Source organism: Saccostrea cucullata, unplaced genomic scaffold, assembly GCF_032062105.1.
Source record: "Saccostrea cucullata isolate Sc308-1 unplaced genomic scaffold, CSIRO_AGI_Scuc_v1 ctg9799, whole genome shotgun sequence".
NCBI classification, from domain to species: Eukaryota; Metazoa; Mollusca; class Bivalvia; order Ostreida; family Ostreidae; genus Saccostrea; species Saccostrea cuccullata.
Genome location: NW_026928290.1, coordinates 6,067 through 33,204, shown reverse-complemented (window position 1 = coordinate 33,204; position 27,138 = coordinate 6,067). Strand labels below are relative to the sequence as shown.

The following is a 27,138-nucleotide window of genomic DNA, read 5'->3' as shown; positions in this document are numbered from 1 at the left end:
GATCGGAAGTGATGTCATAAAAACGCTTAAAAACCTATCAAGATCGATTGATAAGCTATTACATATGAAAATTTCACGTTAATCGGCCATGCCGTTTCCAAGAAATCGCGTGCACAAAATCGGTTGGAAAAAAAAATAATAATAATAGGGAAAAAGAAACCGAAGAATAACAAGAAGGTCTTCCGTTGGAGACGGAAGACCTTAATAAGAAACAGTAGAATCACTATAAGGTCTTCCGTGAAGATGGAAGACCTTAATTATAAGAAACAGAGGAAAAACAATATGTTCCCCAACTTCGTTTTGGGAACATAATAAACAATATATCATGTGTCCAGACAATTGTCAACAATATACGTTTGGCGTTGTGTAAAATACTTGCATTTTGCCATCAGGAAAATTGCCATGAACACAGGTAAACAAAAAAATTTTACTTATGTTAACATGTAAAAAAAACTAGATTTTGGAATATTTTCAATATAGATAACTTTATGAAAAACATTGTACATAACAGATAATTTATTTGGAATGCTGAATTAAAAAAAAAAAAAAGTTTTGCACTAGTAATAAAAGCACAGGTAAACAATAATCACATTGCATCATGGCATCTCTGTTTTCATAATTCATTGATAAATAATCCTTATTTCAAATTGATTTAGGAAAACAAAAATAATTTAAATATATCATATATCATACATCATTGGATTCATAATAATTTATACTTTCTATATACATTGAAATAAATTAGATAATTATCAACTGTATTGAGTACAGTATTGCAGGTGTAAACAGGTAAACATTTTTTAAAATGACTTTGGGACACATGAAGCAGAATCACAGACTTGTAATCAGGTTATTGTTTTGCAAAATTAAATATTATGCAAAAAAAAAAAATAATAATAATAATTAAGTTGACTTTGACACTTTGGCACATCAATTAATCAAAACACATTTTGTAGAATTTATCCCTGAAGATCGGTATCTTTAGAAATTTGCACTAAAACATAGACACTAGTTATGGCATTGCATTAGAAAATAAATATGATAATAAATAATAAATAAAACTTGAACATACCAGTATTTACATGAATGCACAAACACAAATCACAGGTGATCACAGGTGTTCACAGGTAACACAAATACACATCCAATTTTCATGGATTTCACTGATCAGATCATTGATTCACATTAGAAACACTTTAGTGTTTGTCCAGAAAGCACTGTTCACACATGTGAATGTTGCACACAGCACATCCTTTGACGACTTCCTTGCGGATACCTTTGGAGTAGCAGATCTTGCAGCGTCGGCGCAGGCCATCCATACGAACATGCACGTGGGGCATCTGATTGTCATTCACATCAAAGGGGACTAAAATCTCTCGAATGCACAGTCTCTTGCGTCCACAGAAGTTTCCAATGAGGGACTCGGCAAGTTCCACAACAAAGTCATAATGGGTGTATCTCTTCCTACGGAGAACTCGGGTTGAGGATTCCTTGAATAATATGTAAGCGTTCACTCGAGCACAGTTCAGAATAAACCACAGAATGTACTTCCAGTACTTCTTGCTGGGTCTGCCACAAGCGTACTTCTTCCGCATTTGGTCATGAAGATCCACACCATTCATGTACTGGTTATAATCGGAGATCGCCTTTGGTTGAGGAATCATCTAACAGGCACGGCCAATCTGTCTCTCACATCTCACGGGGTCACTGGAGCTGTTGTTGTGTAGAACGAGCACAACGTTGTTATCGTTCCAAGTTGTGACAGATAGCGATCCTTTTTGGTAGGACACAGAGTCTCCACGCTGTGGGATCTGTCTCTTGATCACTAACTTCTTTTGCCGCAGCTGGTTTGGAATGTCCTTACGGTTTGAATTTACTGTCCCGCAGGTGTAAATGTCCTCTTCAAGCAGATCGTTAGCCAGCTGAACACCAGTGAAGAAACGGTCATGGTACACATGATGATTGAGGCCAACAATGTCACGGGTTAGGTCGTGCACTACTCTGTATCCCAGGCCATGCTGTTGTTGGATGGGGGTTCTGTCTCGCCTGCCTGTGTTGAGATGGTATTGGCTCATGTAGGATGATCTGCCATCACACCTGGCCCAAAACTTCAGACCAAACTTCTCCGGCTTATCTGGCATGTATTGTCTAAGCTCAGACCGTCCCTTGTACCCCTTCATTGCCTCGTCGATGGAAATTTCCGTGGAGTGTTGGTAAAACTTCCTAAAAGTGTCTGCTGTGTCACTGTATGCAATGGCTTCACCTTGTTGATGGGGTGATAGGTGGGCGCATCATGTGGTTCCCGTGCCGCCACTGAATTTACGTGTAAATACTGGGCCAGCTTCTCATACCTGTTGAGGGTCATGGTGTTCTTGAAACCCTGGGAACCCACAAAGTCGTTGTCTCGCCAGTAGTCGTCGTAACCATGTCGTGGACTCGCACCCATCATGATGTTCAAGCCGACGAAAGCGCGGATCTCAGGGCCAGAAGTTGTCGTCCACATCTGGTCGGTCTCCCCCTTTTCCTGCTGGATAAGAGCAGCATAACTGTTGGTTTCCCGTGCAATGTGGTCATAAATGTCCATGGGAATCAACAGCTGAAAATAATCCAGTGGTCCCGCAGTGTCTGTGTCGAAATCACGTGGAAGCCGATGTCCGGCAGGTAGGACACACCTGGGCGCACTATCGTCGGTCCCGTGGGCCAAATGCTGCCAATTATCCGGTGCTAGGTCATCATCGGAACTAAGGACATCGTCACTGCTGAATCCCGAAAACTCGGAACCAGAACTAGCCTCCAGAATAGCCATAACACGGTCGTAATCCAAATCACTGTCCGCCATTTTCTCCGTCTTCTTGTTGATTTGAATCAGGTGCGCGATCCCACAATTCCCTTCTATTTCCAGGTAAATCACGTGACTTTTCGGTATAGAAACATTACATCATCTTCTGTTTACCTATACAGGTGGTCAACAGACCGATGTTTATAGTAAACATCCCCTTTTTTACAGGTCTAATTAACAGCTGTATATACATGCGTCAAAAGTCGTCATTAAGGGTACGGCGCTAGGCGTCAAAAGTCGTCATTAAGGGGTAAAGGATTGAATGGTCTAAGGGGAAAAGAGTTAACAAATAATGTATCTCTATAGGGGGGTCTTAACTGCAAATAATGCTGTATTGTTGCTGTTGGACAAAATTGTATGTCAAGAAATTTTTGACTTTGCAGAAATGAATTTTTGCCTATTTGATCTGCTCTAGATCTATTTATTTCATTATTATTTATTTTTTAGTGTTGTGAAGTGTTCTTGGAATACTGACCTAAATTAGCATGTGCATATTCTTGTAGCTGTGGTGTATAGTTGAGATTTGATTGGTTGTTGCCATACATAAGCCAGAAATCACTGTGGATTTCCCCCCACGACATTGTTGGGTTTGATACTCTTCGTAGTCTAAATTGTTCGTCGTACTTATACCAATTATATGAACGACTGGTGCCAGGCGAATGTCTTGCAAATATTTTAGCATTTCATGGGCTTTTGCCTCACTGTGTTCAAAAACGATACTCATGTAAATCATAAAAGCTGTCATCCACTTTTCGATGCTTAACTGCGAGTTCTGTTTTCGCTTAACAAAACACAACCGGCCATTTTTTAAATGGACTTTACCTTGTGAATCAAATTCATCTAGTTCCATGGTGGATTTTAGTAAGAGAGAAAGATCTATGAATTGTCCCTCCAATATTTTCAATTTAAGTTTACCGGTATGTGGTACATGAGAAGCTATACTGTCCGCTGAGCAAGGAAGCTGATGTGGTAAATCTACCATGTGAATGATTGATTCACCCAGGGGTCGGTTGTTGGGATTCGTCTCAAATGTAAATATAAAAAATAAACAACACTGTTAAAAAGTTCACTGGGAAATGAACTTTTATTTGATCACATGACCAACTAAAAGTCCATTTCCCAGAAAACTTATTAACATTGCTATTTATTACTTAATCATATACAACAGTGATGTGATGGATATCATAGCATATATTTTATTTTCTTCACTCGTCTGTTGCTACAATGAGCTACAAACAGATTGTCATTTGTATCTATACACAGTCCCCAGGGTTTACTCAGTCTACAGTCGATGTAACGGAGGAACTGTCCGTCCTGGTCTATAATGTGGACACAGTCATTGTTATAATCAGCTGTAAGGATGTGACTCTGACTATCTGTGGTGATTCCTATTGGACGGAATGCTTGGTTTTTTAGAGCAGGAGTATGTCCAGTGTACCTATATCTCAGTTTCCCGGCCTGATTGACCACCACTACTGCTCCAGCTCTATAGTCAGCCACACAGATATCCAGGTTCTTGTTCTCAGAAATGAGTCTACCAGATAAATACAGGTGTTTACCTTTATCATCAAACTGAATGCTTTGTTTCTCTGTGGAGCCAGAATAACGGACAACTTTTGATTGTCTGTCACCATCACTGACCATGATAACCAGGAGATCACCAGAGGAGGTACTACAGACATCTTTAGGTCTCCAGTTCTGTAGTCTGATCACCTCCTCTATCTTCTCATTCTTCACAATGCTCACAGTTCTATCATTGTAATCAGTATAAACTAGATCTCCACTTTTTGTCACTGCTATATCACATGGCCAGTTCCCTGACTTGGTTGTGATTGACTTGAGTAGTGATCCCTGATTGATGCTGTAGAGATTCATGGTGTTGTTATTTCCAGTTGTACAGATTTCTTTATCATTTATACATGCCACATAGAAAAGTCGTCCATACCCAGTGTCTATGGTGGTGACAGTCTCTGGTTCATCAAGCAGCTGTTTGACTTGAGGAGAGGATCCAGCTTCTGGTGATTTCTGTATTGTCTTCATGCTGTAGCCATGTTTATCAGAGGCTAAAGAACTTGTTGACAAGTCTCCAAACATTTTATAAAGTTCTTCTCCTTGTATTTTTTCTGGAATAAATTTAGGTAAAGATGGTATTATTTTGTGTGGAATATTTCTGTATGTGTGTACTTTGGACATGACACTTAATAGTTTAGACACGTCATTGGTGTCTATTACAGTTTCCATTGAATTGATTTCATCCTTGATGTCAGACATTGTCTTCTTTAGTTCATCCAGATGTTTCTGTAGAGTTTGTAACTGTGTGTTTTTCATCTCATCAACTTCAGCTTTAAGTTTGTTGACAAGTTTGTTAATTTCTCTGTGCCATTTCTCTCCATGTTTTGTTATGGTTGTTGAGAGATCTCCATATTCCTTTTCTACCTGACTCATTCTGTTTTGTACATCAGAGGCAATGCCACGGTAGGTGGGATAAATTGTTTCATCTAATTCATTTCTTTCTTTTGTGATACTTTCTTTCTTTTCATCCAGAACTCGCAAGATGTTAGATAATTCATGACCTAAATGTAGATTAAAATCAATGCAATTGATGCAAACAGGAATGTCGCACTGTTTACAGTACATTTGACATCGTTCTTTGCTATGAGATTTACATTTAGGGTAGAGGGGAGTGGATTTTCTGTCCTTGAAGTCAACAATTTTATGAGGTTTTGAGAGATCAGCAGAAAAGTGTTCTCCCACGCAGGCCTTACACAGGTTGACAAGACATGTATCACAGTGCATCTGTACCACAGCTGTCTCACACAGGTCACATCGCTTAACATCCTGGGCACTGGTACGGGGGTCCATCTTAAGATTTTGTGACTGAAGCATAAAAAATCAATATATTTTTATTGACTGGGTGTGAGGGTAGCATATATTTTTTGGAATCCAGAACCACAATTTGCCTGAAACCATGGGTAAAAAAAAACATGTAGACAAACAAAACTTTTTGTTAATCCTGATTTCATAAATATCAATGATGAGAATTTTACTCTAAATACTAAATTCAAAATTTGAATATTATTTTATATATCTGCAGCTTGTGGGCTTTCTGCATGCTAAGTTCACCCATCTCCCTCTGCCCATCTCCTTTAGCAATTTCTTTCTAAGAACTGGTATTTTATTTTTAGGGAGAAGCAATTTTAGTGATTTAAAGAGTGCTTACTAAAGAAACTATTACAAATAATATGCAATTAATCTTTAGCGATATTTAATTTTAGCGATGTCAGAACCATCGCTAAATATTCTACTTATACGGTATTATACATTTATTGCATGATAGTGAGGGAAACATGGACTTCATTGTGCCAAGAAAATCATATCAGGGCTTCGCCCGAGGGGATTTTATTTCTTAGTAAAAGCTTGTATGTTTCCTTAACATTTTGCAATGAATTGTTTATTATACCGAAACAAGCAAAACATTTGAAATAAACATAAACTTTCAAATCCGGCACCGCTCTCAAAGTCACTTTTATTTTTTATAAAGTTACTATAAAACCCTTTGGTCAACACATTGTCATCAGTTTTGTGACGTAAACCGGGCTATTGTGACATCTACTACTATCAGGAGTTTTCGTTCAACGAATGAGAACTATATTGCGGGAAAATTCACTTGGTGTTCATGGAATATGATGAAAAGAGTGCAACGGGAAATATGAAGTTTATATATCCCAATCACGTGATAACCTAGAACCAATCAGATAACGCGTTGTGTAGACTATTTATAATGAGGTATAATAATATGTATACTGTACAAGGTGCATTGAATCTTTCAGATATGATATTTTATTTCCATGGTTAAAGCCTGTACTACTAAACTTTTAATGACTCTCAACTATTATGCGCAGAAATACTTAAAATGTTTCTTACTTGACTCCAGTAATGGCTGTCCTGTTGATCGATCTCCTATCTAAATCTATACACTCTGATCACGTGACCCCCTTACATGTGTTATCTACCTGTCAGGGGTTTATACTTCCTGGTCTAGCAGGGAATGCAAGATCTATATTATACAAATCGTTTCAATTAATGTTAAAATTCACATACTGTATACAGTAAAACAGTCTTATGGCTAGCAAAGTGGTTTTTACTTTAAAATATATTGAACACTTCCTGGACATAACAAGTTATGCTTATAATGAACTTATGCTTATAATAACTGTCTGTTCTTGTCAAAATTTAAATCTGCTTTAAGGTATGGAGAAATGATCTTGGAAGGATTAATAGATATTTAACACCCCCCCCCCACCTCCTTCTCTGAGTCATAATTTTACAGGAAAATATTAAAGGGGTGTTTAATAAGATAAAAATATGAAGCAATAGAGATACAAGATATATCAAATAAAACAGTTGTTTAAACCATAACGCCTTGGACCACAATAGGTGGTCAAAGTTAAAACAAAGACAGGATCACATTTATTTTTTACATGACAAATTGAATACAGTGCTCCCCCATTATAATTCCCCCCGTTATAATGCCACCCCCGCCTACCGCCAAAAAAAGTAAAGTCCCGATTTCTTCGCTATATAATACCCCGTTTTACCGCCATCCCCCGCCTATCGCCATCCGCCAATATATTTCAGGTACAAATCTGTCCATTACCGTTATAATCACCCCCGATAATTACCGCCAATTATATCTTCAGGGAGAGAATTTCAGTGAAAAGTCTTAAGCAATCCATCATTAATCTTCCAAGTATCAAAGTTTGGAGTAGATAATAAGTTACATACATAATTATTTGAGTAAAAATCTTTTTGAAGTCTGAATATGGCTAACCTGCCGAAATCAAGGCGCATTATCTTGGAATTGAAACAAAAACTGGAAATCATTAAATATAACGAAAAAAATCTTAAGCAAGAAATTTCTAATTATTTTATAGAACTATGAAAAATTTATGTAAAAAGACGGACTGTAATGATATTCTTCAGCTCCGCTTGTTCCTACATACGTAGAGGCCAGACAGGGACTTGAATGTTTGTTACGGCATTTAGAATTAAAAGAATCAACAATATGAAATAAACTTTTTACTGCAATTAGCTATTAAAATAAAACCATCAGAACAATCAACAATTGATATGTTTTTCAAAAAACAGGGATTTTCTGACAGGCATACGTAAGCTTTGTTATTTGTTTATTTGATATAAAGCCATTAAAATCTAGAAATATATGTAGTATATTGATAATAAATTTGTTTCAATTATTTGTGCACGTCACTTCTCTCCCCCCGATATAACGCCACCCCCGTTATAATGCCAAAATAACCAAGGTACAAATGTTGGCATTATAACGGGGGATCACTGTATATCCATATGTGACATAGATTCAAGGATAAGGTTTGAGCCACAATTTGGGATCAAAGTTTTATTGTGCAGAAATATACTGGTCAGACATACACAAGAACTAAAATTCTCTATTTTATATGGTTAATACCACATCTCAATCAACAGTTAATTATACTCTCTGCAAACAAAGTGGAGGGGAGGTATATAGGAATCACCTTATCTGTCTGTGCAAACATGTCCACTTGTATATCTTTCTTACAAATGAACATCAGAATCTACTATTATACACAAAGATTGTTGATGACCTGAGGATGTGCCATGACCTTGAACCAAGGTCATTTGGGCAAGTTCAAGGTCACTGAAAGAAACATTTCATAATTCATATCCATTCTGTATCTTTCTTATAGATAAACTTGATGAGTTCCCATATTACAATAATATTGCTTTTGACCTGAGGGTTTGTCATGACCTTGACCAAAGGTCATTTGTGCTAGTATTAGTGACTTGCCACTTTCTCTAAAAAACACAGCGGAGGGTATTTGTCCATTTTGTACAGTTTAGTTTTGACTTAGTTTTTCTTTTCTAGAAATCATTTCCATTGTAGGTTGTCATGACGATAGTTTTAGCCTTCATTCTGGAGTTGTTTTTGTTCCGTATTCAGTACAGAAGGAAACTCAAATTGGAGGACATAGATGGTAAGCTAGCAAACAATGCTAAGATTACACAGTGATTTCATAGCTTAAATTGTAACATTTAACAGCTAAGCTAGCAAACAATGCTAAGATTACATAGTGATTTCATAGCTTAAATTGTAACATTTAATAGCTAAGCTAGCAAACAATGCTAAGATTACATAGTGATTTCATAGCTTAAATTGTAACATTTAATAGCTAAGCTAGCAAACAACGCTAAGATTACACAGTGATTTCATAGCTCTAATTATAACTTAGTTATTGCTATTCAGGGCTGGCATGACCTTCATATGAAACTCACACGAATATAAAGCAAAATCTATGCTTGAGAAGGAGATGTAAAGGACCATGCATGGTATTCATACAAAAATAACACGCAATCTGTACAAACTTTGCACAAATATCATTGGAAAAGGAAAACTCATGAAAATCATGGGATCCACTTTTCCCTAATACATGTAATATTTTAATATTTAATATCCCTATATTTTAAATAAAATGTTTGAATACCAATAAAATTGTGATATTTTCTTTTCAGACCATGCCAAGCAGACGGAGCATGTGTATATCAGTGATGAAGAGAAGATGATGTGTGAGAACCCGGACTACAAATGGACCGGTCGATACATAGCTCTACAGAGAGATTCCACAGAACTACAGGTGAGCTTTAATATGTTTCGCTGTCTGTAAGTTTACCTTTCTAATTTTCTGATAACACAATTACATGCATTCAGATTTAGAAGAGAAACAGCTTAAGTTGTAATACATTTTTAACATGTTAAATAATATCTTCCTGCAAAAAAAAAGATAGTAGCTGTAGTTCATGAAAAATGATTTTTAAAGGACTAAGTTTTAAAAAAAAATCAATGTTTATTCTGAATTTGTTTTTCCAGACCCCCTACATGTACAAGGGAGAGAGACACAGGAACAAAGAAGATTTTAGTCTCAGAATGTATGGCGATGAAGTCAAGGTCAGTTGGATTAAAATTCATTTAGCAAAATTGCTACTTGTGAAATATCTCTCAAGTCATTTCCCCCCAAAATTCCTAAAAATGATTTAGTCATAAACATATTATATTTACATCCATATATTTTTTTTTTCATTTATTATTTCTTATGAAGACCATCACCATTAATTAGTGCATGAACAACACTAAGCAAGCCATGTGTGTAGTTTTCTTGGACAATGGCTGTTCTATCAGTTCTACATACAATGAGATATTCATCTTAAAAACAATAGTTAACAAAGAGCAAGAACCATCTTATGCATAAAATGGCCCTGAACTTATATCAATTAATTAACCATCAACCTCTTTCCAATTTCATATATCAAAATAAAATAGACACTTGGTGCTTTCATTTTCTATAATAAAATTTTGTTTTGAGAATCCCGGTATTGGAAAACAGGTTTGAGAAATTGCAATATTCTTGAAATTTGCAGAAAACATGCATATTTGACTAGCTTCATCAAAGAATTAAAATATGAGCACAGCCCACGATCCAAAAAATAAAACGTTTTTTGATCTTCAGAAACAGAGCTTTCATTATATATTTGCATATTTAGGATCAGAGGTTGTGCTAGCTCTTGATAAAATATTGAAAAAATGCTTCAACTTTAGGTCATTTTGAAAGGAATTTACAGGATATGAGGAAAATAATACATATTATGACGTCATAATGCATTGACTAAATGGGAAATTACATCACCTTTAATAGATACCAACACTCCAAGTGATAAATACTGCATTTGCAACCTTAACTGATCAGTTTTGATTTTTCAGAAATTCTCAGGGCCAAATAAGACCCAGAGTGGCTCTTGGTCTTTAATTTTACTTTGAATGATTTTTAATACAGATATAGATCTAGATATAAACAATGAAATGCTTTTGTTGTTTGTTTGTACGGGAATTAAATTAATACCACAGCAATTTGCAGAAAAAAATCATAGAACTGTTTACATGGGTCATGTTTTTTTTTCTGCAACATTAATTCCCTTACTTACAACCAAAGAAAGCATTTTATTATTTAAATAGATAATTTAAATGTGTTCATTTAGTACACAAAACTAGGCGTATATTCTTAAAGTTAGTGAAAATGATATGATTATTAACAATTTAGGACATTTGAACAACAGTCAATATTTTCATTGGTATTTCCTGTTCAGATTTGTTTGTTTATTGTTGTTTATTTATCATTGACAGAATTGTCTGCTAATCATTTTAATTTGTTGTTGACAAAGTTGTTTATTGTTTTTGGTGTGTTGTTGTTTATTTATTGTTGACAAAGTTGTTTGTGTTTTGTTGTTTGTATTTCATTGACAGAGTTGTCTACTTATTGTTGTTTATTTGTTGATGACAGTATTGTCTGTATATAATTGTTTATTTGTTGTTTTCTAAGTTGTTTATATATTATTGACAAAGTTGTCTGTCTATGTTTGACAGAGTAAGTTGTTTATTTTTTGTTGACAGAGTTGGTTATTTATTGTTGACAGAGCTGTTTATTTATTGTTATTTATTTATCATTGACATAGTTGTCTGCTTATCGTTGTGTACTTGTTGTTGACGAAGTTCAATGTTTATTCATCATATAAGAGTTGGTTGGTTATCATTGCTTTATTTATTTTTGACCAAGTTGGTTTATTTATTGTTGACAGAGCTGTTTGTTTATCGTTGGTTATTTATGGTTGAAAGAGTTGGTTGTTTAACATTGTTTATTAATCATTGACAGAACTGTTAATTTATCATTGTTTATTTTTTGTTGAAAGAGTTGTCCATTATCATTGTTTATTCATCATTGATAGAATTGTTTATTTGTTGTTAGCTCTACTAGTCAGAGACCAGAAGAGCTTATGCGATGGAAATGCGTCCGTCGTCCATCCGTCTGTCTGTCCGTCTGTCTGTCTGTAAACAATTTTTCAAAATGCTACTCCTCCTACAGTTTTGGTCTGATTTCAATATAACTTGGCACACAAGTAGACTACACTAAGATACATAATTCTGTATATCAGTTTTTGATTTCGATGAAAGATGTTGCCGTGGTTACTAAAAATAGAAATTTCTGTAAAATTCTTTCAAAATGCTGCTCCTCCTTCAGTTTTGGTCTGATTTCAATATAACTTGGCACACAAGTAGACTACATTAAGATACATAATTCTATGTATCTGTTTTTGTTTTCAATGAACGGTGTTGCCGTGGTTACTAAAAATAGAATTTTTTGTGAAATTTTTCAAAATGCTACTTCTCCTACAGTGTTGGTCTGATTTCAATATAACTTGGCACAAAAGTAGACTACACTAAGATACATAATTCTATTTATCGGTTTTTGATTTCGATGAAAGGTGTTGCTGTGGTTACTAAAAATAGAAATTTCTGTGAAATTCTTTCACAATGCTACTCCTCCTACAGTTTTGGTGTGATTTCAATGTAACTTGGCACACAAGTAGACTACAATAAGGTACATAATTCTGTATATTGGTTTTTTACTTCAATGAACGGTGTTGCCACAGTTACTAAAAATAGAAATTTCTGTTATATACTCTCAAAATGCTACTCCAAATACAGTTTTAGTCTGATTATAATATAATGTGGCATGCAAGTAGACTACACTAAGAACATAATGAGACTTAATCAAGGATCATATTATCCTATTTATTGCTGTTGTAAAGTTTCAATTCCCAACTGCTTAAGTACTTTTCTCTTCCTTTGCTATATAATAAGTACAAACCAGTAGAGCTTCAGTCTCGACTTCAGTTCTCGAGACTTCTGGTTTTTTATTTATTTATTATTGTTTATTTATTATTGTTTATTTATTGTTGACAGAGTTGGTTGGAGGAGGAGCAGGAGAGTCGGGAGCAGACCATTCACACGATGACAGAACTACGGAGGCGGAGTCGACCTAACGCTGACCTCGAGGACCTGGACGAGGACGTCATTCCCAGCTCCTCCTTCTCCATCCCTGTAGCTGACAACGTCCAAGAGGCGGGGCTACAGACCTAAAGGGATGGGACCACAAACCTAAAAGGGTGGAGCCACAAACCTGAAAGGGCGGGGGCCAAAACCCTTATGGGGCGGGGCCACAAATTTAGATGATTTCTAGGAGAGAAATAATTTCAATGACATTGATATGGGCCACATCACATGGTGGTCTCTGATATACTTTGAATATTTGATGTTTATTTATTGAAGTTAAACCAAAGGCAAAGTTGCTCTACTGTCCCAGGATGGGGAAAGTTTTAATCATCTGTTTTTCTGTGATCAAGTTCTAATTGTGCCAAAAAGTCTTTAATACTGCCTCCTTATGTTTCATATTCAGGAGGTATTTTAGTGTGAGTGTGTAAATATTGAATGCTTTGTATTGATCAAGAGAGAGAAGTTTTCTCATATTGAGAGGAATAAGTTTATGTCTGAAAAAAGAAAAATTCATGCCTTGTGTAAGTACAGTATTCAATCCTATTTTAAGCCTGTGTTTTTAACCTATTAACAGTAATTCTGAACGAAAATGGTCATATTTGATACTATTAGGTGATGACCATTTGATTCTGATGGGGGGGGGGGGGGGCTGGCAGATGTAGGAAATAATTCTGGAGTGGAAATAAATAATCTGTCACTGACCCCCTGATTTTGAATTTTTTACTTTTTTGCATGACTGTCATGCTTTTTTCAATGAAGAAGAAATAAAAATGATCTTACTGGAAATAAATAATTTGTCCTCCATGAAAATTAATAAGACTTGAAAAAGTTCCCCACCCATATCAGAATCAAAATGGTCATCCACTTAGGCAGTCACTTAAAACAGGGAATCAGATTCTTGCAATGTTAAGCAGATACTGCTTAAAATAATATGAAATATTCCATTGATTAGTTTGATTTTTTGTGAACACCCTCTAGAGGAAATTTTGCAGTTGCATGTATCAGAAGTTTGTTATTTACAGGTAGTTGCTATGACTTGATTGATATGTAAATGATATGATATTAATGGTTTACCATTGTTACTTTAATTTCTATAATACCGGTAATTAAATTTTAAGTATGATCTGAAAAATTAAGTGACTGGTTATGTGGTTCTCAACTTCTTATTTTATATTGCCTGGTTTTCATTATTATATTAAATTTTGTTTATTGATCATCCTTTTTTTAATGTCACATGTCATGCAATTTGCAGTGAATATTTGTTTAAAAGGAATCTTCTCAGATTTTCCTAATACTGACTTAAGTTTCATTTTAACTGTTGATCAACTTTGTATGATGATGGTCTTTTTTTAGAAACAGGTGCTAGTTTTGTTCAAATGACTTTGAATATCGGTGCTTTTAAAAGTTTGTAACTCAATGTTTCAACAAATGAAAGCTTCATTTCAAAGATTTTAATTTAGAACCATTTTACATTAGTTTATCAATTCTGATTCTGGTATCCGATTCGGTATCCTGATTTCTTTTGTACTCATTTATTGTACAATCATATAACTTGTGTTCTATAGATCACATCTTCTATCTTAAATTCTCTATTTAGATTTTAATACTGATATGTAATGTTAAAGTTTATAAGCTGGGCCTTAGGAAGTTTACTGATAACCAGGCAGTATTAAGAATAATGCAGGAATCTGGATATAAACAAGTCTGTACATTTGTATTGTATATATGGGTTTAGGGCATTAACAGTTCAGACAATCAGCAAATGAAACACAGCTATGCGGGATAGAACAGGAAAACAAAAACAAAATTTAAGGAACGAATTGAATAGCAACCCAAGTTATACTGAACAATGCTGTTTTTTTTTTTTTTTTTTTAAAGCGTGAACTGCTCCAACCCAGGTTATAGCAGTATGACTTGGGTTGCTATTTGATTCATTCCTTATAATTTAATTTTCCATCATCAAGAATAGAAAACACACAATTTCTCTCTTAAAAACGTCTTCAAAATGGTCATATTTTAAAAGTAACCTCTAGCGGATTATTAGTTCTTGACATAAGTCATCATAACTTAGGAAACCCAGGTTATACAATTTAGATTTTTTTTTATCCAATCAAATGACGCGTTACAACCAAAGTTAAATTATTCTCTGGGAATAAAATAATATATTCTTTGTCTGAATTGATTTTAATTTTCTGTGATATTAGTAGAATATTTTCTTGTTTTGGTTTATTTTTAACAATGAATTACAGACTCAATTCAAGAGACAACCAGATGCTGTATTTTCCATGACTTAATCAGTAAGAGTTTATGTTTTTGTTATACGCCCGTCTTAAGACGGGACGTATTATGTTATAGGCTTCTTGTCCGTCCGTCTGTCTAGCTGTCTGTCCGTCTGTTAGCTTTCTCGTGTCCGGCTCATAATTTTAATACTATTAGGCCTAGGATTATCAAACTTTGTCAACTGATACTTCTTGGGTAGACGGTGTGTCGCACACAAAAAGTAGGTCGCTCTGACCCTTAATAAAGATGCTATAGCCAAATATGGAAAAATCCTGTCAGGCTCATAACTAGAAAACTATTAGACCTAGAGCTTTCAAACTTGGCAAATGTATACATCTAAGGTAGAGGGTGTGTCGCGGCCTATTTCAAGGTCACTGTGACCTTTAATTAAAGTGATTTTCTTTAAAAACTAAGTCTTTTAAATTCTAAATTTCATAATCCTAAAAAATGTAAAAATATAGTTATATCCTTATTCAAAAATGTTAGATTAAGTAAAAACTTATTTTTCATTATATACTTTACAGCAATCTGTAACAAATGCTAATGCTTTGAGAGGAATTCAGTTTGTCCCATGGGTATAATTATCAAGCACTGGTCAAGAAGAATTTTGATAGCAGAAATTTGCATGTCAAATTAGAAAAAAATTAATGAGTTTGTCAGGACCTAAGAGCATCTCTACATCTGATGCAGCCGTTGTCTTAATTTATCTTTTGGGAGTTGGGCAAAAAGAAATGGCCTCATAGTTGTTTGTGTTAATTAAGAGTTCTTGATGGCTAGTCCAAATAAAGATCTTTCAATTGGTGTGATTATAATTAAAACAAATTGATGTTTTAGTGTACGTATGATTAAAACTAAATTAGTTTAAGTGTATGATTAAAACTAAGTTAGTATTGTAAAGTATGATTAATTTATCATAATTAATCAAAAAATTAACTAATTATACAAGTGTTCATTGAAAAAAAAAATTATTCAAAATTTATATATTTGCAACAAATTGCAGCCATGTCTCACTTAGAATTTTATAGTCTGAAGAATAATTTATGTTTGATCTTTTTATTAGACTGTAGCATTTCCATTATTTCGTAAAATATGCAATAAACAATCTAAAGCTGCAGATGGATATTTGTTATACTCTAACACAACCAGTTTAGAATTATATGATGTATTATTTGTCATAATCAATCCCTACACTGTAAGTCTCTTAGAGATGTATGATAAGAAATGGAAATTAGATAATTGAAATTTGTGTCAATCTGTTAATCAAGGCTACCTGATTTTCTTGCATCCTAACCAATTTATGATTATTGAACAATATTTGACGGGCGTATCATGCTGTGGCGGGGCACTTTATTTTTATGTACCTTACAGCATTGTTTTAGATGCTAAAATAGTTGGGTAGTATATTGATTTGTTTCTTAGAATAAGACGGTTCTGTTTTTCTAAATAATGAGTAAATATGAATAATTTTATGCTGTTTACACCAATTAATAAAGGCAATAAAAAGAGTATAATGTATTATTTTCAGAGTATAGCTGTAATTGTCCTTTCTAGCTCTACTGGCCGGTAACCAGAATACTTTATGCATTGGTAAGACGTCTGCCATTCATCTGTCTGTAAGCAATTTATGAAATTGCTGCTCCCCCTACAGTTTTGGTCCAATTTCAATAACAATTGGTTAAGTAAGAAAATATATTAAGATATAATTGTGTGTATTGATTTGATTTGGACGAACAGTTTTGATTTGGTTCTTAGAAATAAAATCGCTCTGAAATTTTTTCAAAACACTGTACTCTGAAAAACAATTTTGATTTAATATCAACAATATTAAGATAAATGATTTAAATTTTCTTTTTTGTTCATTTCTACAAATGATGTTGCCAACCAATTATTTAAAATAGAATTTATTACATAACTCTACTCATCCCGGTCATTTTGTACAGGTATACTAAGATCTTAACTTATATCTTGGATTTTGAAATTAAGAAAGTCATGGTTACTAAAAGTAGAAAGTTCTTTGAAATGCTTTTTGAAATCACATGTTTGTGAAATTCTTTTAAAACTCCAATGTCACAACATTTCTTTTTAGACAAGTAGGTTGTATTAAGATATCTCTTTGTTATAAAAATACACCATAAGAGATACAGTCTCGTCAGAGATATGTTTCCCCCTTTTAAATAGCTAATTATACTACAAAAAGATATCCTAAATTGTAAAAACAATAAGATGTGAAGATGGCGGCCAATGATCTTCCTCAAAGTCCGATTAAACAAAACAAATTATAAGTGGAGAAAACGGACCCCTGAAAATAAGAGGTAGGATCAGGTGCCATGGAGAAGTGATCATCCCTTGTCGACCGGTCACATCCACATGTGCCCCTTGTCATGATCGTGAAAATGGAAGATCTGTAGACAATTAAAAATAATGGCAACCTTCCAATACGTTTGAAAGATGTCAGTAAAACATTGACTAAAGAATATAATGTATATACACCAAGGTTATACTATCGATATCAGAATTTTATAAATAATCTGTCCCTGACTTCGATGTTTTCACTTTTTTGCTGGTCATACTCTTTTAGTGTAGAACAAAATAAAAAATCTGTTTTTGATCCTTCACCGACATGAAAATAAATAATGTAAATAATGTGACTTTAACCCCCCCCCCCCCCCCCTATCAGAATGACGAGGTCATCCCTGAAGGTAGTCACTTAAAGCAGAGAATCAGATTCTTGCAATTTTTAGCTCACCTGAGCCAAAGGCTCAAATGAGCTTTTCTGTTCACATTTTGTCCGTCGTCCGTCTGTCTGTCTAGCTGTCCGTCTGTCTGTCTGTCCGTCTGTAAACTTTTCACATTTTTGACTTGTTCTCAAGAACCACCGGGCCAATTTTGACCAAACTTGGTACAAAGCATCCTTGGGTAAAGTGAAAGTTAAATTGTGAAAATGAAGGACCAAGTCCCCTCACAAGGGGAGATAATCAAGAAAAGACAAAAATAGGGTGGGTCATTAAAAAATCTTCTTCTCAAGAACCACAGGGCCAGAAAAGTTGAAACTTATGTGGAAGCGTCCTGGGGTAGTGTAGATTCTAAATTGTTAAAATCATGACCCCCGGGGATAGGGCGGGGCCACAATGGGGAATAAATTTTTACAATGTTGAATCAAAGCATCCTATGGTAGTGTAGATTTCAAATTGTTTAAATTATGATCAGTTGGGTAGGGTGGGGCCACAATATGTATCACAAGGGGGAAATCTGGTAAAGAACAGAATGTTCAAAGATTCTCAGGTGAGCGATGTGGCCCATAGGCGTCTTGTTTAATTCATTATATTAAATAGATACTGCTTAAAATACCTGACAGTGTATGAAATATTCCATTAATTATTTCGATTTTGTCAACACCCTCTAGAGAAAATTTTGCAGTTGCATATATCAGAAGTTTGTTATTTACAGATAGTTGCTATGAAAGACTTGATTGATATGTACATGATATGATATTAATGATTTTCCATTTTTTTATATTCAGTTAATTCATAACAATTAACTTACAGTTTTATCTGAAAGGTTCTGAATTTATTATTTTATATTGCTTAGTTTTCATTATTAAATATGTTTATTAACCATCATTTTTTTGTTATACATCATGCAATCTAAAGTGAATATTTGTTAAAAAGAAATCTAAGATTTTCCTGATTTTCCTAATGCTTAATTAAGTTTTATTTTTACTGATGATTAACTTTATTAGATTAACATCAACTTTTTTTAGAACCAGGTACTAGACTGTTTTGTTCAAATTTGTTCAAATGACTTCGATTATTGGTGCTTTCTACAGTGTGAAACTCAATGTTTCAACAAATGTAAGCTTCATTTCAAAGATTGTAATTTAGAACCATTTTACATTAGTTTATCAATTCTGATTCTGGTATATCATTCTGAGTCCCGATTTCTTTTGTACTTATTAATTGTACATGTAACTTGTGTTCTATAGATCATGTCTTTTATCTTAAATTCTCTATTTAGATTTTAATACAGATATGTAATGTTAAAGTTTATAAGCTGGACATTAGGAAGTTTACTGATAACCAGGCAGTATTAAGAATATCACAGGAATCTGGATATAAACAAGTCTGTACATTTGTATTGTATATATGGGTTTAGGGCATTAACAGTTCAGACAATCAACAAATGAAACACAGCTATGCGGGATAAAACAGGAAAAAAAAACAAAATTTAAGGAATGAATTGAATAGCAACCCAAGTTATATTGAACGATGCTGTTTTTTAAAAAAAAGCGTGAACTGCTCCAGCTGAGGTTATAGCAGTATAACTTGGGTTGCTATTTATTTCATTCCTAATAATTTAATTTTCCATCATCAAGAATAGAAAACACACAATTTCTCTCTTAAAAACGTCTTCAAAATGTTCATATTTTAAAAGTAACCTCTAGCGGATTATTTGTTCTTGACATAAGTCATTATGACTTAGGAAACCCAGGTTATACAATTTAGATTGATTTTTAATCCAATCAAATGACGTGTTACAACCAAAATTAAATCATTCTCTGGAAATATTATATTCTTTGTCTGGATTGATTTTAATTTTCTGTGATTATAAGTAGGATATTTTCTTTTGGCTTATCTTTAACAATAAACATGATAAACTACAGACTTCATTTCAAGAGACAACCGGACGCTGTGCATTCCATGACTTAATCAGTAAGAGTTTATGTTTAATCATTAAGAGTTTTATGTTGTTGTTTTTATGTACCTTACAGCATTGTTTTAGATGCTAAAACAGTTGGGTAGTATATTGATTTGTTTCATAGAATACAACAATTCTGTTTGTCTAAATATGAATAATTTTATGCTATTTACACCAATTAATAAAGGCAATAAAAAGGAGTATAATGTATTATTTTCAGAGTATAGCTGTAATGGTCCTTTCTAGCTTTACTGGCCAGAAACCACAAGAGCTTTTGCATTGGTAAGACGCCTGCCATTCATTTTGCTGTAAGCAATTAATAAAATTGCTGCTCCCCCCACAGTTTTGGTCCAATTTCAATAACAATTGGTAAAGGAAGAAAATACATTAAGATATAATTCTGTGTACTGATTTGATTTGGATGAACAGTTTTGACTTGGTTCTTAGAAATAAAATTGCTTAGAAATTACTTCAAATCACTGTACTCCGAAAAAAAATTTTGATTAATATCAACAATATTAAGATGAATGATTTTTTTTATTTTTTCACTTCTACAAATGATGTTGCCAACAGTGAACTAATTATTCAAAATAAAAGTTCTTACAAAACTCTACTCATCCCGGTCATTTTGTACAGGTATACTAATTAAGATCTTAACTTATTGGATCTTGAAATTAAGAAAGCCATGGTTACTTAAAGTAGAAAGTTCTTTGAAATGCTTTGTGAAATCACATGTTTGTGAAATTCTCTTAAAACTCCACTGCCTCAACATTTCTTTTTAGACAAGTAGGTTGTATTAAGCTACTGGTATTTCTGCTATAAAAATACACCATTAGAGATAATCTCGTCAGAGACATGTTTCCCCCTTTTTAAACACTAATTATATTTATATAAAGATATCCTTAATTGAACAAGAAATAAAATGTTAAGATGGCGGTCAATGATCTTACTCAAAGTCCGATTAAACAAAACATATTATAAGTGGAGAAAACGGACCTCTGAAAACTAGAGGTAGGATGAGGTACCATGGAGAAGTGATCATCTCTTGTCGACCGGTCACGTCCACCTGTGCCTCTGGTCATGATCGTGAAAATGGAAGATCTGTAGACAATTGAAAATTATGGCCATCTAATAATACGTTTGAAATATGTCAATCAAACATTGACTAAGGAAAAGAATGTAATTTACACACAAGGTCATACCATCGATATTAGAATTTTCCAAATGTTGACGTTGATGATGATGAAATTGCTGTCATCCTGTTTATCACAATGTTTGCATGACTTGCATGTGCGGGAATGTGTGTCATTTATATACAACAAAAACAATAGGGGCCTACTATTGATCCCTATGGCACTCCTGGTGTGACAGGTAAGACATCAGAATAAATTGGTTGGTGGGGAAGGGACAGAATTATCAAAATAATTTAACTTGTATACATATCGATGTACCTTTAAATTGATTATCTTTGCAGAAACACCGGTGTAGAAATTTTCTACAAGTTTAGCAAAAACAGCAACAGTCTGGGATATTATTACCTCAATAATTTCAGTAATGTACTCATATTTAGAAGTTTGTATTCAGTAAAATCAACAGTCTTGGATATTATTACCTCAATGGTTTCAGTAATATACTAATATCTGGGGTATGTATTCAGTAAAATTAACAGTCTGGGACATTATTACCTCAATGGTTTCAATAATATCCTGATATCTGGAGTATGTATTCAGTAAAATCAACAGTCAGAGATATTATTTCCTCAATGACTTCAGTAATATATTCATATCTGGAGGTTTGTATTCAGTAAAATTAACAGTCTGGGACATTATTACCTCAATGGTTTCAGTAATATCCTGATATCTGGAGTATGTATTCAGTAAAATCGACAGTCTGGGATATTATTATCTCAATGGTTTCAGTAATATACTCATATGAGGTGGTAAGTATTTTCAGTAATATAAGTTACATTTTTCAAAATTTACTCCTTTAAACGGGGTTTATTAAATTTACAATGCAGTGGTGCCTCATTTATCAGGACTCTTTAGTTCCTAGTCAATTTGTCCAGATATGTGAAGCGTCCGGATATCTGAATTACAAGTTAAACAAGACAAAATAAGTTTTAAAAAATCCGTTCCGATGAAAAGTCGTCCGGATACTGAAGCATTCGGATATGTGGCGTCCGCATCTCTGAAGGTCCACTGTATACCATGTGTTGTTTCTCATTCATTCAATAAAAGCCTTTCTAGCTCACTCAACGTTTTTTATGCTCTGATATTGATGTAATAATCTCTGTAACATAATTAAGGACCTAAAATTTGAAATATGAATTTATTCACCTTATTTGGTATCCTCTATTGTAGTGACTTTAATTGAGCTTACAGTGGTCAACAACTGGTTCATAATAATAGTAAGTCATTCAAGAAATCGGAAAGAATATTTCATAATTTATTGCTGGGAACTATGTCCTATGAGATAAGAAAATCAAAAACAATTGATCAGGTTTCTAACTAGAAGACAGTCATAAAGGCATTTTAATAATGTTCTCCTGAAAAAGCTGCTAATTCCAAGTACATCAGATAGAATTGTAATGGTCTACATAATGTTTTTTTTTTTGCTGTTTATAGGAAGGATTCGCTCATCACACAGGAGAAGTGTCCCAGACATTCTTCATGACATTCTACATTGTTATGATGGTAAGTATACCCAAAATCAAATGTCATCTTTATGACATTCTACATTGTTATGATGGTAAGTATACACAAAATTATATGTCATCTTTATGACATTCTACATTGTTATGATGGTAAGTGTACACAAAATTATATGTCATCTCATCTTAATGGTGTTCTACATTGTTATGATGGTAAGTATACACAAAATTAAAATGTTATCTCATCTTCATGACATTCTACATTGTTATGATGGTAAGTATACACAAAATTAAATGTCATCTTCATGACATTCTACATTGTTATGATGGTAAGTATACCCAAAATTAAATGTCATCTCATGAAGTTCTACATTGTTATGATGGTAAGTATACACAAAATTAAATGTCATCTTCATGACATTCTACATTGTTATGATGGTAAGTATACACAAAATTAAATGTCATCTTCATGACATTCTACATTGTTATGATGGTAAGTATACACAAAATTAAATGTCATCTTCATGACATTCTACATTGTTATGATGGTAAGTATACACAATATTAAATGTCATCTCATCTTCATGATATTCTACATTGTTATGATGTTCTACATTGTTATGATGTTCTACATTGTTATGATGTTCTACATTGTTATGATAGTACGGGTAAATCATTAGATGTCATCCCATCCTTGATGGTTAACAAGATTATAAAGGATTTGGTGAACCAATGTTAAAGAAAAGTTATCCCTTTCATTCTGGAAAAAAGAGAACCTCCAAGGCCATCGTAAATATCATTCTTTGATTTCAGTAATGACATAAATATGCAATTATATTGTACTACAAAATTGCAGAGTTAAAAGCATCACACAAGAGAATGTGAAAATCCATTTGTCCCATGGGAATTAGTGCTAGGCATGCTTATATAATTTTTATACATCTGTCTGTTGCATCTGTCTACTTTTTTTCTATTATGTAAAGCTTTGAAACAAATTAAGAAAAAATCTTTGTTTTCAACAAATTGACATAGATATGCCTTTTCTATTGTACAAAGTGCATTTACCGAGCATTTAGCATAAATCCATTCGTCCCTTGTAAGTAATGAGTGGACATGCATCCAGTTAAAGATTAGATAATGACTTTAGTGTGGCAAGCTGTTCAGGCAGCTATGATCAAGCATGTCTTATCAAGTATATCTTTTGAGAATTTGGCAGAAAGAAATAAAGATCTCTGTTGTACATGTATTAAATCTCTTAATTGTAATTTATGTCTGTCAAAATGGATAGTTACCATGGTTATTGGAACCAGTCTTCTATATTTAAAAATGAATTTGATATATAGGTATCAAGATTAATTTGATTTTGTATAATTAAATATGATTTATTTTCAAACAAACAATTTGCTGTGTCATGTGGCACAAAGATGACGGGGAGTTGCATTATTTTTCATTTTAAGTATTGATGCATTAGGCTGCACTTAAGTTTCATTTGTAAAAAATATAATGAGTATATTTTCACTCTAGTGTGTAAACAAATTGTGAACACCAGGTCCTCTTAGATCTGGAAAACATTAGTGATTTCAATTGGTAACTTCTCTGAAAAATCCAGCGGGGGTATTTGTCCCCTCTGGCTCTAATGATTACTGCATACAGGGTTATTTTCACAGTTTTAAACTTTCTTACAAATTTGCCCCGCTTGAAATTCGCCCAGTCCCAGTTCTGTTTAAGAATTTATACTGTGTTCTCTAAATTCGCCCCATTTAAAATTGGCCCACTCGTGACAAGGGCGAAAATAAAACGGGGGCAAAATTTTCCCTGTATTCAGTATATACTGCAATCGAATTAATGCATTGAAATCTGTTCTCTGGTAATAATCATAGATTTATGATGGGCAAGGGTACCTTTTCCAAAGTTATTAAATATTTGTCCCTAGGGTCAAGAGTTCCTGTGGCGTGATGCACTACTGATTATATAGTGGAAATGCATTTTTTTGTTCCTCTTATCTTCCTCAGGGTATAACATCTAAGTAAGCAATCCATGTTAAATGTATAATTATGATTAACTGTGGTGCTTCTTTCAAAATTGTAAATTTCATGGCCTCTGATTTAAGGATAAATAACACAAACAAACTTTTTTTCAGAAATCAGTATTATTTCCCATAGATTTACATTTAAATTGACAACCTGAATAATGAGTGGGAGAATTTATAAGATTTTGTCATAAAGTTAAAAAATTATGCAAAATTTTGTATGGAATTATATAAAAGGCAAAATACAATCTCAAATCTAAGCACCAAGGAAAACCTACGATTTCTTTATATTTCAGGGATTTATTATTTATATCAATACAAATCAAAATCAGTCAAAAAATTTATATCAACCCGCGCATCCATTTTTTGTTTGTGGTAAGTACCCTTAAAACAGGAATAAAATTCAATTGGTAGAAAGTTGTTGCATGAGACTCAGGTGACCTATAAGGCCCAATGGCCTCTTGTTACACTAAAGCCTTTAATGAAACAATGAAAACCATTTTAATAAGTATATATTATAAATCTCTGTTGCTAGTTTGAAGTTTCACAAATTTTCTGTGAACATTCATTATTTTTTTAATGATAATACGTGCATTGATAAAAGAGTGAAATGTGTATTATTGCAAGATTCCATAGTTTACCATACTGATTCATCAACAATGTTACATACATCATTAATTATAGAGAATACAGCAGTGATGGATATCATTGCAGATACTTTATTTTCTTGACTTGTCTGTTTCTGAATTGAGCAACAAACAGATTGTCATTTGTATCTATACACAGTCCACAGGGATTACTCTGTCCACAGTGTATGTAACGGAGGAACTGTCCATCCTGGTCTATGATATGGACACAGTCATTTATGATATCAGCTGTAAGGATGTGACTCTGACTGTCTGTGGTGATTCCTCGCGGACTGAATGGTTCATTCTTTGGAACAGGAGTATGTCCAGTGTACCTGAATCTCAGTTTCCCGGCCTGACTGACCACCACTACTGCTTTAGCTTTATAGTCAGCCACACAGATATCCAGGTTCTTGTTCTCAGTTATGTCTTTACCAAATAAATACAGGCGTTTACATTTATCATCAAACTGAATGGTTTGTTTCTCTGTGGAGCCAGAGTAACGGACAACTTTTGATTGTTTGTCATCATCACTGCTCATGGTAACCAGGAGGTCACCAGAGGAGGTACAACAGACACCGCGAGGTCTCCAGTTCTGTAGTCTGATCACCTCCTCTATCTTCTCATTCTTCACAGTGTTCACAGTTCTATCATTGTAATCAGTATAAACTAGATCTCCACTTTCTGTCGCTGCTAAGTCAAATGGTTCCTTCCCTGACTTGGTTGTAACTGACTTGAGTAGTAATCCCTGATTAATGCTGTAGAGTTTCATGGTGTTTCCACTTGTCCAGATTTTTTCATCACGCATACAGGCCACATAGTAAAGTTTTCCATACCCAGTGTCTATGGTGGTTACAGTCTCTGGTTCATCAAGCAGCTGTTTGACTGGAGGTGTGGATCCATCTTCTGGTGATTTTTGTGTTGTCTCCATGCTGCATCCATATTCATCTGATGTTGGAGAACTTGATAAGTCTCCAAACATTTTATTAAATTCTTCTCCTTGTATTTTTCCTGGAATGAATTTAGGTAAAGATGGTATTATTTTGTGTGGAAGATTTCTGTATGCGTGTACTTTTGACATGACATTCCATAGTTTAGACATATCATTGGTGTCTATTGCAGTTTCCATTGAATTGATTTGATCCTTGATGTCAGACATTGTCTTATTTATTTCATCTAGTTGTTTCTGTAGAGTTTGTAACTGTGTGTTTTTCATCACATCAACTTCAGCTTTAAGTTTCTTGACAAGTTCGTCAATTTCTCTGTGCCAGTCCTCTCCATGTTTTGTTATGGCTCTTGAGAGATCTCCGTATTCCTTTTCTAATTGACTCATTCTGTTTTGTACATCAGAGGCAATGTCCTGGTAGGTTGGGTAAATTGAATCATTTAATTCATTTTTTTCTTTTATAATCATGTCTTTCTTTTCATCCATAACTCGCAAGATTTTAGATAATTCATGACCTAAATGTTGATTAAAATCAACACAATTGATGCAGACAGGAATGTCACATTGTTTACAGTACATTTCACATCGTTCTTTGTCATGAGATTTACATTTAGGGTAGAAGGGAGTGGATTTTCTGTCCTTGAAGTCAACAATTTTGTGAGGTTTTGAGAGATCAGCAAAAAAATGAACTCCCACACAAGCTACGCACAGGTTGACAAGACATGTATCACAGTGCATCTGTACTACAGGGGTCTCACACAGGTCACATCGCATCACGTCCTGGGCACTGGCACGGGGGTCCATCATGAAATTTTAAGACTGAAGCATAAAATAAATTCAATATAATATATATTTATTGACTGGGTTTGAGGCTAGCATACATTTTTGTTGGATTCCAGAACAACAGTTTGCCTGAGGTCATAGGTAGATAAACATGTCAACAAAACAAAGTATCATATTATGTACTGTACAAAGATCATTGAATCTTTCTGGTTTCATATTTTATTGCCATGGTTAAAGCCTGTACTACTAAACTTTTAATGAACCTTACATGTTGTAGAAGAAATAGTAATTAAAATGTTTCTTACCTGACTTCAGTAATGGCGGCCGCCCTGTTCATCGATCTCCTATCTATC

General features: G+C 33.9%; 3 protein-coding genes across 5 annotated transcripts; 1 reads left to right on the top strand and 2 right to left on the bottom strand.

The window, feature by feature from the left end:
• Nucleotides 1-918: 918 nt before the first annotated feature.
• Nucleotides 919-3,098, bottom strand: LOC134277045 (piggyBac transposable element-derived protein 4-like). Its single transcript, XM_062759318.1, has 3 exons — nucleotides 2,179-3,098; nucleotides 1,764-2,050; nucleotides 919-1,664 (listed from the first exon to the last, which is right to left on the bottom strand). Exons 1-3 carry the CDS (start codon nucleotides 2,837-2,839, stop codon nucleotides 1,197-1,199), a joined length of 1,416 nt encoding a protein of 471 aa, XP_062615302.1. The 5' UTR covers nucleotides 2,840-3,098; the 3' UTR covers nucleotides 919-1,196.
• A 921-nt stretch (nucleotides 3,099-4,019) lies between these two features.
• LOC134277044 (tripartite motif-containing protein 55-like) lies at nucleotides 4,020-27,138 on the bottom strand. 3 transcript variants are annotated; one of them, XM_062759315.1, is made up of 2 exons: nucleotides 27,091-27,126; nucleotides 4,020-5,716 (listed from the first exon to the last, which is right to left on the bottom strand). In XM_062759315.1, exon 2 carries the CDS (start codon nucleotides 5,699-5,701, stop codon nucleotides 4,022-4,024), a length of 1,680 nt encoding a protein of 559 aa, XP_062615299.1. In that variant the 5' UTR covers nucleotides 5,702-5,716; nucleotides 27,091-27,126; the 3' UTR covers nucleotides 4,020-4,021. The 3 variants fall into 3 exon arrangements, with proteins under 3 accessions (XP_062615299.1, XP_062615298.1, XP_062615300.1); XM_062759314.1 differs by lacking the exon at nucleotides 27,091-27,126 and adding an exon at nucleotides 6,764-6,823; XM_062759316.1 differs by lacking the exon at nucleotides 4,020-5,716 and adding an exon at nucleotides 25,027-26,821 and having other exon boundaries at nucleotides 27,091-27,138.
• On the top strand, nucleotides 8,735-13,384 carry LOC134277043 (two pore calcium channel protein 1-like). The gene is made up of 4 exons (XM_062759313.1): nucleotides 8,735-8,871; nucleotides 9,407-9,528; nucleotides 9,762-9,839; nucleotides 12,687-13,384. The coding sequence occupies exons 1-4, from the start codon at nucleotides 8,787-8,789 to the stop codon at nucleotides 12,861-12,863; spliced, it is 462 nt and encodes a 153-aa protein (XP_062615297.1). The 5' UTR covers nucleotides 8,735-8,786; the 3' UTR covers nucleotides 12,864-13,384.

Coding starts and splice junctions, on each gene's coding strand:
- LOC134277045 (XM_062759318.1), bottom strand. CDS start 2,839: ATGGCGGACAGTGATTTGGATTACGACCGTGTTATGGCTATTCTGGAG. Junction 2,051..2,178: donor ATTTCCATCGACGAGGCAAT/GAAGGGGTACAA, acceptor ATCTCAACACAG/GCAGGCGAGACAGAACCCCC. Junction 1,665..1,763: donor ACCAAAAAGGATCGCTATCT/GTCACAACTTGG, acceptor CGTGCCTGTTAG/ATGATTCCTCAACCAAAGGC.
- LOC134277043 (XM_062759313.1), top strand. CDS start 8,787: ATGACGATAGTTTTAGCCTTCATTCTGGAGTTGTTTTTGTTCCGTATT. Junction 8,872..9,406: donor CAAATTGGAGGACATAGATG/GTAAGCTAGCAA, acceptor TTTTCTTTTCAG/ACCATGCCAAGCAGACGGAG. Junction 9,840..12,686: donor TGTATGGCGATGAAGTCAAG/GTCAGTTGGATT, acceptor TATTGTTGACAG/AGTTGGTTGGAGGAGGAGCA.
- LOC134277044 (XM_062759315.1), bottom strand. CDS start 5,701: ATGGACCCCCGTACCAGTGCCCAGGATGTTAAGCGATGTGACCTGTGT.